At 43.9% G+C, this 16,765-nt stretch overlaps 1 protein-coding gene across 1 annotated transcript; it reads left to right on the forward strand.

Annotated features, from left to right (window-relative positions):
* Positions 1–1,382: 1,382 nt before the first annotated feature.
* On the forward strand, positions 1,383–10,794 carry CKAP4 (cytoskeleton associated protein 4). The gene is made up of 2 exons (XM_048500989.1): positions 1,383–2,048; positions 8,029–10,794. Exons 1-2 carry the CDS (start codon positions 1,683–1,685, stop codon positions 9,352–9,354), a joined length of 1,692 nt encoding a protein of 563 aa, XP_048356946.1. The 5' UTR covers positions 1,383–1,682; the 3' UTR covers positions 9,355–10,794.
* Positions 10,795–16,765: the final 5,971 nt, after the last annotated feature.

Consider the following 16,765-nt stretch of genomic DNA (forward strand, 5'->3'; position numbering starts at 1 on the left):
GTCTGGATGATAACAATATGTTTGTATAGCAGGGTGTAAAATGGGAGGGAGGCAAAAGAACCCCAGGAACAAAAGTGAGATAAAGCCTAACAAGTAAAGTTAACTGAGAAAAGTGATGAAGCCGAAAATGCTGACTTTATGAACAATTCCCAAAATAACTGGCAACACTTTTGGACGCACAATGAGTACTGAAGCAGCTAATGTCAGTATGGTCAGTTTGCTCACAAGTTAGGTGCTATCTTGAGTGTTATCAGTCAAAATATTATGCCTGCTCATTTCAAAGTGCCATTCCAGTCTTCTGAATAGAGGGCTGGGTGACACCTGGGTTTTGACATGGGCAGCATCACCAACTCTGCAAGTTTAGACAAGACAAGGAAAGGATCCCTTCCCTTCCTTGCTGAGCCTGCCCAGGCTACTTCCTTAGTTCTGATCTCTTGGCAGCTGTCAGCATCCTGCCAATCCAGAGGCAATGTAATGAGTTAATTTCACCTTTACTAGCAACCAATTATCAGAAAATGATTCTTCCTGTTTAAATCCTTTGTATCTCACCTTATCTTGAGGACCTGCAGGCACAAATGATAATGCAGACAGTTGTTTGCTCCCTGTAGCAAGCTCAGCAAGGATTTGAAGTCCAGCCCACTACAACCTGTTGCTTAAAACAACCATCTAGAATGGATCGATTAGGTTCTCATAATGGCTTTTTACCCAGACTTCTGTGTCTGGAGTTTTTAACAGCTGCACGTCTAGTAGAAATCTAGCAAATTAAGACAAACACTTCACTTTTTTATTCATTAAAAAATCTGTCTTTAATATTCTGGGCGTCAGCGATCCTCTTTTGAAACGAAAGGGGTTCTAGTTCCACGGAGTGATTGCGATGACCTAGTATTAAATATTAATAACGTGGCTTACTCCTAGATCCTGTGCCGGGCCCCTGATCAAGGAGAAAGTGCCATTCAGCACTCTGGGCTACTTCTGAGTAACACTGCACAGGATCGGGCATCTTCAGTTCTATGCACTCGAACTTGGAAGTAAACTCAACTGAATGAAGTGGGAGTCACTTCCAAAGTAAACAAATGTCGCATCCTCTGCAATCCCTGCACATTTACCGGTACGTTTCTTTGAATTCAGTGGGAGTTTGGAGTAAGCGCGGATAAGATCGGTTTCTTTAAAAAAGCTAGCCTATTGTAAGGCTGCAGGAAAGCATTCCAGTAGCTTTCTTGCTTTTATTATGATTGTTGCTGTTGTTTGCAAAACAGATTCAGTCTGACCATGCCGCTGAATACACCGGCAGGAGCAAGGAAGCACAACACCCTGCTGCATCCTAAAGAGAGGTTTGCAAACTTGCAATTCTCCAGGAAGCGGAGAAATCCTTTCGCTCCCTCCCGCCTCAGGCTCGTCTGCGTGGCAGCCCGCTGGTGTGCTAAGGAGCTGGGGAGGCGGTGCTGGGTGCACGGCAGGGCGGGGATGCAGCAGCCCGCCTGAATCCCCCTTTTCCGCCTGCAATCTCGAGGCCGAAATTGAATGGGGAGGCGCAGCGGCGCTTGGGTTCGCTGCACCACCAGCAACGTTTCGCCTTTCCGAGGCTTCCGACGCCGCCGCCGGTGGTCTCCCTGGTCGAGCATCCGCGTCTCACCGGCTGGTCGCGGCCGCTTTTGGAGCAAGCCCCCCTGCAAGCCATCATCATGTCTTCAGCCAAACAAAGGAACAATAAAGGCGGCGGCGGCGGCGGCTCCTCTCCGCCCGAAAAGGGAGCCCATTCCAGCCTCCCCGATGACGTGGCGAAGAGGCCCCCGCAGCAAAGCCAGGCGCAAGCCAAGGGCGCCAAGGGTGGCCTCTCCGCGCCTGGCGCAGGGAAGCCGTCTTGCGCCCTGAGCCTCGGCAAGCTCCTGAACGGCCTCTTTTACCTGGTTCTCTTGGCCGTGGCCGGGCTCTCCGGCTGGGGGGCCCATCGCCTGTGGGAAGAAGTGAACCACGTCGGCCTCAGGCAAGAAGGCTTCACCCGGCAGCGGGACGAGCTAGCGCGCACCTTGCAGGGCGTGGAGCTGAAGGTGAGCGCGCGCTCCTGCCTTGCAAAGGCGGGGGGGGGGGAGCTTTGGAGGGAGGGGGGGACGCATTCAGGTTTTGCCGTGCCAGGGGGAGGGGGAGAGTTGAACGGGAATTCCCACTTTGAAGAAGGGCATTTTCGTGGCCAAAAATGCGCTGCGCCGGAGATGCCGAGGCGACGTTGGCTAACTGCGCGGCTCAAAATCCCGAGGAAGGGGGTGTGTGAATGAGTTTACTCGAGGGGAACAAAGCAGAAAACCAATGCCCCTTGCAACTTAGACCAGGAACGTTTCCTCCGGCGTAATTTTTCGCCTGGCAGAACTTAGCTTGATATGTGGATCCAAAGCAACTAAAGTTATACTCAGAAGAGTTCAAGCGACAGGAAAGGCTCCCCCCCCCTCCCTTTAAACCTTTACACATAAATTTAGCAGCGTTTTGAATGGATAGTCCATGTGTTGTACAAAGTGACCATTGACTTACAATGTTGGAATAAACTTTGTTAATTTTTACTCGACTCCTGTTTTGATTTTGGCTGGGTTAAAAGCTGCCCCCCTTCCCTTTTTTTGGACAGGGATTCTCGGTCTGTGCACATCCGGCCGGAACCATTTCGGCCTTTCTTCCTGGGCCCCTCCTCCATTGATCCATCTACTGGAGGGTGGGGCGGTTGTGAACTTGTCCCGGAGACTAGAAGAAGAATTTGTGGGTTGGGTTCTAAGTGAAAGTTTGGCAGGAAGCTGTAGGAAAGTAGGCCGTAAATGCAAACTCCAGAGCTGAAGTTGTAGTGAAAGCCCCCCCCCCCCCCCCCGTCGTGATGTCTTAGAAGGCCAAACACACTATAAGTTGAAGGGCATTTATGGGAACGGGAGATTATACATTAAAATTATATTTGATATTAAATGTATAAGGGACCGGTATATAATCAATATCAAGATGGTTCCTCTATGGCTATGCCAAGCAGCAAGAAGCAGGTGGAAACAGCTGAGAGAGGAATGCAGAGTACAATGTCAAAGGTTAAAAGCTTCTTGGAAAGGAATGTTAGAGAGAAGGATTTTATAGAAATGGATATTATATCTTTAAAAATATAGTTTTAGCGTTTACGTATTATAAATCAACTTGTGTATTTTATATGCTTTTAGAAGCCTGCATATAGATAAATGGGTTATGTAGTTAGACATGTGTATTAAGCGGAAACAGAGGGGTCAAAGGTGGAAGGGGAATTTTAGCTTGTAAGACCATTGTAATCATGCTTCTATATTTTAATTAATACTGGAATAATTACTTAAAATTACTTTAAAAAAGCATTCACATTAGATGTAGCTCAGTATAATCACAACACATCAGTTTGAAAGTTTTTATATTGAATAAGCTGTTATGTGTGAGTTCTTCTTTTACACTTTTGGAGATGTCTCTCTCTGTGAACCAGGAATTCGTGAGCTATCATTTTGACATAAGTCAGGTGCTCTTAGCTCACTTCGATGGGAGGGGAGAAATGCAGCTTTGTTCTGAGAGCCAGAGGGGGCAGTTTGATTTTAAAAGGGAATCAGGTGAAATGAAGAGATGTCTCTGAAGAAATATGAGGATTTCAAAATGAATAATGAAGGAATATTAAAACATTTGGTAAGGGTAAAGTTAGGGGATGGGCTTGGATTGTCATGTACTCATTTTTCTAATTTTTTTTCTAACCTTTATAAAAGGGCTGATGTAACAGCATGATGCTTTGTGTCTCTCAGAGCAAGGGGCACTATGTAGAACTATCTGATTTTTCTACATAGTAAAGAATACCTTTCCTTCTGATTCTGTGTACTTCTTCAGCAGTCTATTTTAATTTAACTGGGACAACAGGCAATAAGAAGGCTTTCTAGCCCCACACATTCTTCTCCAACCTAGTGAGTTTGGCTTCTTTCTGATTTTGGAAAGTAACTGACAGATCTACCAGTTCAAAAGCTGGGTCAGCCAGTTGTCTCAAGCCCCTTTTGATCCCTGCCCCCCCTGCAATATTTTAAGAGGCACCATATGCATATTTGTTAACCTACATTTGTCTCCTTTTTAAAAGCTGGTTGTTTTAGAATAGTTGGAATTGCAGCTCAGTGGTTTTTATAACTTTTCCAGTTCCGGCCAGTTTGAGCAATGCACAGCCACCTTCTGCTTCAGAAGTGGAGAACCAACTCCTTCCACATTGGATCTGTGAGAGAAGATTGTAGGACATGAAGCAGCAGACACGTAGGCCTGTGGGCTCTTGGCAGTGTAATTCAATATTTACAAAAGGCCTTTATGATATAGACGGGAGGCACATTATGCCTCCTAAGTTTGTCTTTTGGAGTTGCAACCCTAATGGAATATTTAGTAACAGGGGAACAGGAAGAAGATCCCAGATTCAGGGAGAGGGTGCATTGCAAATGCAGTAATGCATTCATGTGAGGGATGGATTATAGAGGGATGGAGCTTGATTTGGATTTGGAGCCATGATGTTTGTATGTTTAACATTATACACAACTCCACCCCATAATTATTGCTGGGAGGGGTGATTTCTATTAGCTGCAGAAGGAGGAAAAGCCAGTACTGTTGGTTTTGTATCTGTAACCACCCCTGCATGCACACAGGACAGCTAGTACCATCTCGAGAAGGCAGTTCTTGTAGAAATGGTTGGCCACTGTGGCCTTTTTGATTTAAAACACTGAAGATGTTTTACAAATACTGCATGTAATGGTAGCTTGGACCTAAGAATCCCATCTACGAATCAGGAACCTCCTGTTTTAAATCTTGCCTCTCAGTGGATTAGCCACTCCCCCACACAAAGATCATAATACCAGCCCACTTTACATGCTGTTTTGAATAGTGATTACAGCAAAATAATATGTCACACTTAGAACACTGTAAAAATGCTAGGTGTTGTTTTATTGGCCAACCTGAGCATTAATTGAGAAGTTTTATATTGTGCCAATGTTTGATGCAGTCCGGTTTCAAAAGCTAATTAGTGAGCCAAGAGGAACAACCCTCGACCCAGGACTCTGCTGCACAGGCTCTTGACCTCACGGGCTCCAGTGCTAGTGTAGTATTTTCAGTAGAATGGTAGGAGAAATAAAAAAGATCAGTCTGGGCCAAGTCAACTCAGCTACTTCTGTGGCTTAAAAGGGCTTGTGCTTGGATTTCCTCTGTTTATGAAAATTTCTGTACTAGCCAGTCACATACAGCAAAAGCAAAGCACTGATGGTTTTCATGTTTGCTTGCTTATCTATCACATGGGAACTTTTAGCTCTATCTTTAGTTCAAAACGTTCATTTTGGTACACACACCCAGACCTGGAACCATGAGATTTTCCCATGTGGTGTCTGTCTAGAAAGGTTTGCAATAAACTGTGCAGAGCCAAGCGGTAGGTTGCTATCAATAGAGCAGAACATGTCCCCGGAAAGTCTGCATCAAGAACAGACCTCACTTGGTAGCAGAAATTACTCAGTTTTTCTTGTAGCACAACTGCCAAGTGGCTTAGCTTGAACTAGTGGACTCAAAGTGGTTAACATAATTTGCCTCTCTCCTGTCTTATCCTCACAACAACTGGCCCAAGTTTCGATCACAGAGTGGAGATGCAAACTTTGGTTTCGATATCTTAGTCCTAACACTTAGTTCAGTTGTGTTGTTCACCCTCCTCTAACCTGTTTCCTGAGAATGTTATAGCAGGATTAGAGATGTAAAATTTCTGGAAATGAAATGAAATGAGGCCTTTAATGGCATATCAGTTATACAACGGAAGTTAGATTAATTGAAAAATCTGTTTAGACGTACAATGTATAAAAACTAAAATATTAAACCATTTAATTAAAATTATGTCTAATAAACATTTGAGAATGTACAGTAATGACATCGCACAGAAATCTGGCAGTTGGTTCAAGAGTGGCAGTTGAATTGCTGTCTAACAGGAACAGAGTTTTGGCAACATCTGCAGTGTTGCCTAATTCAGCCATGAGAGGATTGAGAAATTTTTCCCACTCGGCTTCATGTAGGGGACAGTGATGGAGAACATGGTGAACAGTTTCCTCGAGGCCAAGGTTACAGCTGCAAGTTCTATCAGTAGATGAAATATGACAATCTCTATTATATCGTCTGATACAGGGGAGAACATTGCATCTGGCCAGGGTAACAGCACGTCTCAGGTTGGGATCATGTAGGAGATGTAAATAGTTAGCTGGAATGGAGAAACGAGGCAAAACGTTCAGATGGATTGGAGAACAGACTTTATTTGTCTGTGTCATCAATTTTTGAGATTCCTGTTCAAGGAGTCTTTGCTTTATAAGCTGGTATATCTCGTTGGCAGTCTTGAGGAATAGATCATCCAGTGACAGTGCTAGATCTTGCTATTTAGTATTTATATGAGACCACTACTCCATTAAAGACAAATAGGTGAGCACGTTGGAGGTAAAACTGGGCTGACCGTTGGAGAAACATATGTGTAGCCAGAACCTGAAGGTGTGGCACCAGGCTTTAGTTTCCATCAAATGCTGGCCGGGTTCCAAATACAGGGCTGCATAGGGTACAGAGCTAGGGGTTCCAAAAATCTTGTATAGGAACCTGGATTGAACGGTAATTCTTCAGGCCGTTTTTACTGAGAACAGACCTTTTGCAGCCTGAAAAAGTTTTGAAAAAGGAAAGCAACTAAGGTAAGTGTGGGAAGGGGAAAGAAGGGGCACCGTGGGGGAAGGGGGAGGGGCCTGGGGGCGATTTTTGCGCCCCCCCCAGGCATGCGCCCTGTGCACGGCGCACCTCCCCGTCCCCTTGTAGCTCCGCGACTGGCTGGGGGCCTTCCCAGGAGTGGTTTACTTTAGTCAGTTTCCACCGGCAGGTTAAATTGCCGATAAAGATCGCACTTTGCGATAAATACGTGGGTTTTGGGTTGCAACTTGGGCACTCGGCCTCGAAAAGGTTCGCCGTCACAGGCCTAGATTGTCCCAAGCTCAATCATCAGGAATTAACTATTCACTGCTTCCCTTTCCTTACATTGACCAGAGAGCCGGCATGGTGTAGTGGTTAAGAGCAGTGGATTCTAGTCTGGAGAACCAGGTTTGATTCCCTGCTCCTCCACTTGAGTGACAGGATGATCCCTGCCCTCCAGCCCAGGAATGCCCCCCTTCCACAGCCACAAACTTATGCTACCAGAAAGTGTGCCGTAAGCCTATGTAGCATATGTGGCCACTTGGGCAGCAAGAAGGTTTTTCACTTTCCCTCCTTTCTGCGCCACCTGAAGACAGCGCAACGGCACCTTCGCTGTACTGTCCCTGGCTGCCACAAAGTGGGATCGGGCTGTTAGTATCTTATCAAGCCTAAAATTATTTTGCTGATTTAGCAATATAAAATGCATAAGCTATAAACTAATTAGCATCTAAAACAAGGTTCAAAAAATCTCAGGCTCTAAAAAGCTATGATGCCGAGAATTTTCATTTTGGTTCCAAGTGTGTTCATGAATCATTTATTGTCAGTGCCTCTTGGTGATTCTCAGCAGAAGTACAGAGCACATTTAAGTGAGGGATAGATATTAGCTTTTTGTTGTAGTAAAAACCATGGTTACCTCATATTTTATTTATACACTACAATACTTTTGTGGTAGCTTGAACAACAATGACTAGCAACTGTGAAGAATTTCAAATTGGATTTTGTGGTAGCAAAAATCAGAAATTAGGGCCATTAAAATATAAAAATGGGAAGGCTAAAAAGTAAACTTTGCTCCCATGTTGTTGGAGTGGCTGCTAAAGCTGAAGAAAGCTTGTTGAAGTTGCACTATTTTGCATATTTATGAAATGTAAATTATGTTGTTTCTGTAATAAATAGTATAAATGTACCTAATTCTTCAGAAAGAGTTGCACATTGCTGCGCCCTATGATAACATCATACATGTACGTTAATTTTTGTTGTCTAACCAGAACAATAGTAGCCATTCCTGTAATCCACAGCAAAGTAGACGTGTAAACGTAATCATTATGCCTGTTTCTCTCTTAGATACAGTCTCTTCAGTCTGCGTTTGGAGGTTTTGAATTGACACTGAAAAATTCTCAGGAAAAACAAGATACCACCGAGAAGGCTGTTCGACAGGGGGAGAGCAAGATCAATCGCATCAGTGAGATTCTTCAGAAACTACAAAATGAAGTCCTGAAAGATCTGTCTGACGGCATCCACGTGGTGAAAGATGCCAGAGAACGAGATTTCACATCACTTGAAAACACCGTAGAAGAAAGGCTGACCGAGCTTACCAAGTCCATAAACGACAACATAGCAGAATTCACCAGTGTTCAGAAACGGAGCCAAGAGGAAATAAACGAAGTAAAAGCAAATGTAGCTTTGCTTGGTGAACCAGGTGCATACAAACATGAACTTCAGACCTTGAGAAGTGTTGTGGATGAGATGCAAGCGTCCATGAGAGCTAAAGAGAAGGTCATAGAATCCTTGCAAAGCACTATCAATTTAATGGAGTCAGATGTGTTGTCCGAAGTCAAGGAACTAGTCCACCTCAAACAAGAGCATGACAAATTCAAAGAGGCTGCTGACACAGAGCACCTTTCCTTACAAGCTTTAGAAGAAAAAGTTCTTAAAGCAGAAGAGGCCATTGCACATCTTCCTGATGAGCTTCAGAAACTCAGCGAAGACTTGCTGCACCTTAAAACCTCTGCTAATGTACAAGAACGCATTACAGTCTCTAAAGACATCCTACAAAATCTGCGTAATGACAGTGAACAATATGATTCCAGGTTCAGGACCATAGAAGAGAAGCTCCAGGTTTTGAGTTCGACATCTGCCCAGCATTTAATATTGTCGAAATCGCTTGTCTCCAAGTGCGAGAGCAAGCTGGTTTCGTTAGAAAAAGGCTTTGCCTCTCTTCGGGATACTTTTGAAAAAGATGTGCGTTCAGTGATGGATACCATAAAGAGTGTGGGCGAATCTCAACTCTCAATGTACAGTGATGTAGACGAATTGCGGAGAAATGTGAATGACTTGTCAAACAACGCAGATGTACTCGAGGAGATCCAGAATGAAGTTCGTGCTCTGCTGGACCGAGAAAAACCTCCAATGAATGAAAGGCAATCTAAAGATCACCTAGAAGAACTCTCTTCTTTAAAAGGTTCCATCAGTGAGCTCCAGACTTCGGTTGGCCAGGCTGAATCTGATTTAAAAATGCTGAGGACTGCAGTGGACAGTTTAGTCGCTTACTCTGTGAAAATAGAAACCAACGAGAATAGCGTGGAGTCAGTGAAGACCACCTTGGATGACTTAAGGAATGACCTGGACAGGTTGTTTGTGAAAGTAGAAAAAATACATGAGAAGATTTAAGTATCCAGAGTCAAACGTGTTAACAACTGGAACACCCACCCCCACCCCCCCCCAAAAAAATTGCTTTTATAGGGCAAAGTGCTCATGGGGGAAGTGGGATGGGTTGAAACATAGATCTGTTAATGTCTCCAGGAAAAAAATCATAACACAGTTTGGCACCTTGTAAAAACATTGCTAGGGCAAATTTAATTGATTCTTAGTCAGTAGTGTATGGGAAAAGAAAGGCAAATTTGTCTTGATCCAGACCAAGACACATGGGGGTCCCTTATACCCATGAATGTCCATTCATTTGAATAGAGGAAGAAGAGTTGTGTATGCATTGCTTGGCACATTTAGCACTTCCTGCATCCATTGAAATAAATGAAAGTAGTAGTTATATGAAAGAGCTTTGTGTACCCATGGCCCTGGATTTCTCTCTCTGTACAGTAGCTATAGAAAAAATATTGTGTGGAAAGAGGATTATATAATCCACTTCAGGATTTGGATATCCCAGTATCTGTAAGTAGGCTACCTTGTAGCTCCTCTAATCAGAATGACTGTTCCGTAGCAAAGCCAAAGAGCACAAACTGTTGTACACCTCTCCTTATCATATTCCCTGATCACAGAGAATAAGAATCTGCAATAATTGATAGTGTTTTACCTTCAGCAAACAAAACACTGCTTCTCCATTTTTCTTGGGACCGCACACTGTGTGGTGGATTAAAATATATATTTTCTGAGTTTGTAGTTCGTTGCTCCAAGAACTGAGTTGGGAAAACTGAATATGGATTAACAAAAAGGTTAGAAGATGGTACGCAATTATTTTTTTTCCAGACATTAATATTTTCCCCCTTGATGCAGCAGACTGTAAGGTGCATCACTATCAGATCTATGCTAAGCGCCTGATCTTTCATCATTGACTTCAGTGTAACAGAACTGGACCTCAGACTTCATCAAATGACGGACATAGATAATCATTGAAAGAATGAAAAACATTCTAATAATAATATTTTAAAAGAACCACTGAGCTATATAACTGCCTGGATTCTTGTTTACCTCCTTTAGAAAATTTCTGTATTTTGGTTTTTTACTGAAATATTTAGATATTAGAAAGGTACCCATAAATAGATGGAGGCTTTTTTAAAAAAATGCTTGTGAAAGATACGCACAGACTTCCCCCATTTGTTCTATCTGCCCCTGGTGATTTTTCCAAAAGGAGCAGATGCAATCTTGGGTAAAGGGTGGAAATGTCATTGCCGATTTGTATGTTCTGGAAATGCTGCCAAGGTACCGTAAGCCTTAAAAACAAAGAAAAAAGATGCACTGTACTGAAATAGTGTTATTTGTCTGTTTGCTTTTGCTGACTTTGAGTCTTGGAACAGCTGTGTAGTTGACTGTGAATTTAAGTTTTTTCTCCCCCTCATTTGGAATACCTAATAAAACTTGGAACTATACTGGAAACATTTTTTTTTGCATCTTATTATGAGTAGAGGCCACAAATAATTCTGCCTTTCTGTGGAAGATGGGAAATAGCAATCAGAATGGGCAGGCTCTACATGTTCATGTTCTTACTGTAACATTCTGGTATGACCAAGGCTATAGAGAGATTGCAACTGTATTTTTTCTACAGTCTTCCAATGGCAAAAGGATGAGTGATTTGAGAATGTGATACTTTCTGGAGTTTGAAATCCACTTCCAGGTTTGTTACGTAGGTCCTCACTATAGTGGAGGAAATGGGGCTGTTCCAGTGGTTGGATTCAGCAGGTTCGCACCACTTCGGCAGAACCGGTTATTAAAATGGTGCTTGTAAACAATCAGTTGCTAAATTATTTGAATTCCCACCACCGGAACTGGTTGTTAAATTATTTGAATCCCACCACTGGGCTGTTCATAGCAAAAAGTCAATTTAGGGAAAATAAACAACATTGATATTTTAAAAATTCTTAATGAAGGTCAGAGGTGCTTGTATCATATTCCAAAGGCACCTGGTGAGCTCCCAAAGGCACCTGGTGGGCCACTGCGAGTAGCAGAAAGCTGGACTAGATGGACTCTGGTCTGATCCAGCTGGCTTGTTCTTATGTTCTTATGTTCTTATATTTAAACTTAGCTCAATGGGATATTACAATGAAACAGAGACTAATGAAGTGGAGACATTAGACTCTTGTATTAAGTTGTTACCAAAAAGCCACTCCTAACCAAAACCAGGGCATGGGTAAAAATAATGTTTCAGAAATTTTTGGACACTCAGCAAGTTTGAGAGAGGTTGGTTTTTGGATGGGAGACATCTGTCTCCGTTTATGCTCTCTTGAGTTTCAGTATAAAAGAAAAGAGAGCTATGAATAAGACACAAGAACACAGAGTTCCTGCTCTGTTAGGCAAGAAGAATCCTTTAGATACTCTGTCCTTGCCTGTGATCCAACCTTAGAGGGGTCCTCCGTGCCCCATCCCAACTTTCAATGTGGAGATTAAACATGCCAAGGAAGTGTAATAGAGCTTGGTATTCCACTTTAGTGTGAAGGATGAGAATCAAAGTGGCTCTGTACAGCTGGTTTTGCAGCTGCCTTGGGCTGTTTTTGTTTGCTCTTCTCCAATAGTTGGCCTCTTTTTTTATTGATTAGACAACCCCCCTTCCCCCAATGGCCTATGCTGGTATGGGTGAATCCAGAATTTCAGAATGTATTTGATAAAACAGTGCCAGAATGGAAATAGAATTCTGAGTTCCAAAACATTTTTCAGATTACAGTTCAAGATTTTACAGTCAAACTGCAATAATGCATTCCAAAATGGGAAAGGAATGTGGATATTAGAATGCCAGCAGCAGGAGAGGGAACCAAGGGAAGATGGCTGCCAGCTTGAAGCATCTCTAGGCCAAGTGTTTTTTTCTCTCCCCTACTGCAGTTATGTTTAGCCTGGGCTGGAGCCAAAGGGCTCATGGATGTCAGTCACAGCCTGTGGCTTGGCTAGACAGTTAACACAGTGGACATCAGCCTAGGATGTCTTTACAAATGAGTAGCATAGATGAATCCTGAGTGTGCTTTAGGCTTTCCTTTTCAGTCCTGTCTCACAGGCAGTGCAATTCATTGGGGCGGCGGGGGCAGATTTATGGCAGCCACGGAAAGTGCAGAGAAATCTCCAGCTGCCTGAAAAAGACCCATATTGTAGAGAAATCCCCAGCCACCAGAGAAAAATCCATCAGGCACACTCTTGGGTGGCATAAGTCAATGGCCAGTGGGGGGGGGGGGCGTTTCTGGCCTTAAAGCCCTTTGGAAGGAAGTTGGCTACGCCCCCAGGAATGCTCCCAGATCACACCTGACCTCATGCAGTGTGCTCCTGTGCCGGAGAAGTGCTAGCACAGAAGCTGCTTCAGCGGTTGTGTATCGCAGAGCTGTATACTGCCCTGCCGCTGGCTTATTTGCCCCCCTCCCTTGCAGGTTTATTTGCCTCTTACACCAGCACAAGGGGCACCTGCATCGCGCACCTTTGCACTGCTTCCAGGATTTCATTGTTAAGCTGGGAAAAAGCCAGCCTGCTTTAGCTTGAATAAGTACACAAGAAAACTGCCATTTCACATCATAGTACCTCTTGTCAAACAAGATTCAAATGGTCTGGGTAAATGACAGCCATTTTATACTGGTTGTTTTTCCATGGGTGTGGGAAAGTCTGTCCTTGCTGTGGAAGCAGCATCAGGCAGGATAGAGATGGAGTTGTGGGGGTATGGCATCTGCTCACCCCACCCCTCCATTACTTCCGGCACAATTATATGCAGGTTTTAGCAATCAGTAGCCAATTTATTTTATTCATTAAAATATTAATGCTCCACAGCATTAAAACTACCAAATACCTCCCTCTCCCTAGCCACTGTCTGCTATTCACACCCCATCAAAAGCCCTGGCAAACAAGCCTTGAACTGCCTCCTGAAGATCACTAGTAAAGGGGCTCACCTTCCTTTTAGGGGAGCTCACTCCATGAAGCAGGAACCCCAGGGGAGACTCTGGCTGCTGCCAGGGAGCCCTCCTGAATGGGGGAACAACCAGCATGGCTGGTACACGGAATAAATGGTTGGAGAAAGTCATTCAACTATGAGGCTTGGGCCATGAAGGGCTTTAAAGGTCATAACCAGCACACTGAATTAAACTTGGAAACAAACTGACAGCCGACATTGCTGTTAAAAAATGGGCAACCTATATGTCCAGCAACTAGCCCCTGACAATAATCAGGCTTCTGCATTCTGGACCAACTGCAGTTTCTGGGCTGTCTTCAAGGACAATCCAACACAGAGTATGTTATAGTAACCCAGCTATGAGATTACAGCAGTGTGGATCTGCGTACCCAGATCATCTGAGTCTAAGAAAGGGGAGAGCTGGCAAACCAGACAGCCGATAAAATGTGTTCTTGGTCATTGCTCCAACCTGCTGGGTCCTTGAGCAACCCCAAGTTCTTAACTGTATTTTTTCGGGTCCTTGAGGCAGCTAATTGTAGTCCATGAACATCTGAAGCGCCAGAGTTGGACTCTAGGCATACAACAGGGGTCACTGGAGGTGTGGGGATAGTTGTGAATTTCCTACATTGTGCATTGGATGAGATAATTACCCTGGAAATTGTAACGGACTTGCCCGACCCTGAAGTGCTGGTGTGAAGCAGGCCTGCTTAAAGAGGCCTGGGTGACAGTAACAGTATGGCAGCAGGCCCTAATTTAAATAAAAGCCAGGTGATTGGTCGATGGAAGGCACTGTTGCCCCTGGCCAATGTAGGGGGGTGCTAAAACGCTGCTAGATGAACAGAAAGACAGGGAGAGCCTGTCAGACAGTTCTTGGTTGGGAGTTCTGAAGAGAACAGCTTGTGTTCAGTTGAGAGCAGAGTCTGTGGAGTGAAGTCTCCCCTCTCTGTCTCTGGTAAAAAGGAATTCTGGTCCAGCTCAGATAGCTGGCAGGAGTCTAGTGACTCTCCTCAAGCGAAGGAAGCTTGTGAGAGGAAGGAAGGCACTGGCTTTTCAGATTGCAAATGCCTTAGCAGACCAGGTGCTCAGGAGCAGCAGCAGCAGAAGGCCATTGCTTTCACCTGCTGCATGTGAGCTCCCAAAGGCACTTGGTGGGCCACTGAGAGTAGCAGAGTGCTGGACTAGATGGACTCTGGTCTGATCCAGCAGGCTAGTTCTTATGTTCTTTTTGGCGCATAGCGAAGCGCCAGCCAGAGGCTTGTCAGTAGACACTGACCAGACCTAGGAGTCTGTCCAGCCCCTGTACCATACCAGTCTGGGAAGCCCCCAAACCTCTAGGTAGAGAGGGTTTGGTGTGTGTGAGTGAGGGAGGCTGTGTAATGCCTGAAACTCACAGGGCCAGGACTGAGGGTGTGTGAAACAGTGGGTAGTGGAAGAAATAAGGTCAAGGGTGTGTCTGTGAGGAAAAGTAAAGTATATTAAATCCAAGTCGTTTCTGAGAGACACCTGTGTGTTAAGTCTGAGAAACCTAAGTAATATCTGAAGCTCTAACTTTTAAGTGAAAAGAACTTCTCTGAAACCATCAAGCATTAGTACCTCTCTGAGCCAGTTTAAGAAGCCTTTCTTTTGTTTTTAAAATAAATTTAATTTGTTGTGTTCAAGTTACCCTCATGCCAGCCTGCGTTTGTGTGTGAGAGGTTGAAGAGGGCCTGTCTGTGAGTCTAGAATCCCAGCCAATTTTGAGTTCCCTTCATTTTTGGTACATGGGACTCTGAAGGACATTCCCCTCAGACCAAGAGTGAATGTGAGGTGGGATCCTTTATATATTTGGCAGCCAGCAGCAGTTTTGGGATTCCTAGTTCCTTCTCTTTTATGGTGGCAGCATAGTAAAAAGAATATCCCTGAACACTAGCCTGGGATATTTTGGGTGGCTAAAGACGGGGTAATATCTCTCCCTTGCCTGGAATATTAAGCGACCCCGTTACAAGTGGTGGCTAGCGGTGGGATAATATCTCTCCCTAGCCCGGGATATAAGGGTCCCCATCACAATAATCTTTCACAACTCTATTATTATGTTTCTATGATAGAAATGCCTTCCTGAATTGGATTAGAAGTAGCAACCTGCCATCTAGTGGCAATATTTTGTAACAACTCACTAAAAACCTGATCATTTTAGTGCAGAATTTTTCCATTGATGAGGTGATGCATTTAGATTTTGTTGCTCCAAAGCCTTTTTCTCAGTGAAAACTTTCTAGATAGTAGTGACCTTCTGAAGATTTTCTCTAGCAGGACACAGACATAAAAATCCTCAAAGCTAATTTATCCTGTTATTATTATGTTTGCATGTGAAAAATCTTCAGTGAGCATCCAAAGTCTTGAAATGAACTAAAAATGTCCAACCTGGGTTCCTCCAGAAGAGAGATGGGCGAAAGATGAAAGCAGGAGTGGAGTGGTGGAGACCATGTCCTGCTTTTCTGCCCTTGTTTTTATAACAAATGAATATGTGGATCTTTCCCTGCCATTCCCCTCTACATCAGGAACGCTTTGCTTGTTTGACTGCTCACATAGCAGCATGGATTGAAATTATAAGCAGCTCTACTTGTGGGATGTGCACGTTCTTTCCTAAGTTCTGTCCACCCTGATTTTTTTTATATGTCATAAATGGGCCAAGATATGAAGCTGAACTTTCCCAATTCCACTTCTCCCCTTACCACTGTTATATCATAAGGGTCTATATGTCTCCTCCCTTTTACTGACTGCTGTGCTGAAGGTTAGATTGCCTTCTTTCTTTCCAGCAGGCCTCCTATGCCCATCATAGCTTTGCTGCAGGCTAATATTCTATTGGTAAGGCTTTGCCTATTGTCATATACTTGTAGCACACCACAGCTGCATGTGTTCAACTCTGGCTTACCACACAGCTGTTAAAGCACACGGGGAAAGTTGCATGGCCGACACCATAGATTTTTGTCTTTGAAGCAGGTGGGGCAGAGATCTTTCAGGAGGTCTGGGGTAGCCCAAAAGCCCCCCTCCATCTATCCATATGCTAGGGATAAGACCAGATGTTATACTTAGGAGTTGTTACATGTGTGGCCCTATCAATGCAGAAGTTATTGCCCTCAAGAAGTCAAATAACTAAACAGCCAGGGTAAACGTATCTTTTTACTGAACTGGGGATCAAATTCAGGAAATAGAAACCAAAGGACAGAAATCCCAAGAATTTTCCTTCTGTTACAAAGTTGGATGCTCCTGGAGTTCAGCTTTTAAGCAGGTAACACTGGAGTACTTAGAAAAAATGGCTTTCCATTTTAGCCAATCTAATGGTTGAGGAAACAACTTTGATTGAAACATTAGTAATTTCCACCCACTTTGCCATTCTTCACAATGGCAAGGGGAGGGTTATTTGAACTAAGTCAGCATTAGACACACACACACCCACTTGGTAGACATAAATATACAAAATTCCACCAGAGAACTCTTTCTTGTTCTTACTGCTTT

Source organism: Sphaerodactylus townsendi, linkage group LG06, assembly GCF_021028975.2.
Source record: "Sphaerodactylus townsendi isolate TG3544 linkage group LG06, MPM_Stown_v2.3, whole genome shotgun sequence".
Taxonomy (NCBI): Eukaryota; Metazoa; Chordata; class Lepidosauria; order Squamata; family Sphaerodactylidae; genus Sphaerodactylus; species Sphaerodactylus townsendi.

Bases quoted from the DNA above. Each gene is read 5' to 3' on its own strand.
- CKAP4 (XM_048500989.1), top strand. From the start codon at position 1,683: ATGTCTTCAGCCAAACAAAGGAACAATAAAGGCGGCGGCGGCGGCGGC. The intron at 2,049-8,028 runs GTGAGCGCGCGC...TTTCTCTCTTAG, and splicing joins TGCAGGGCGTGGAGCTGAAG to ATACAGTCTCTTCAGTCTGC.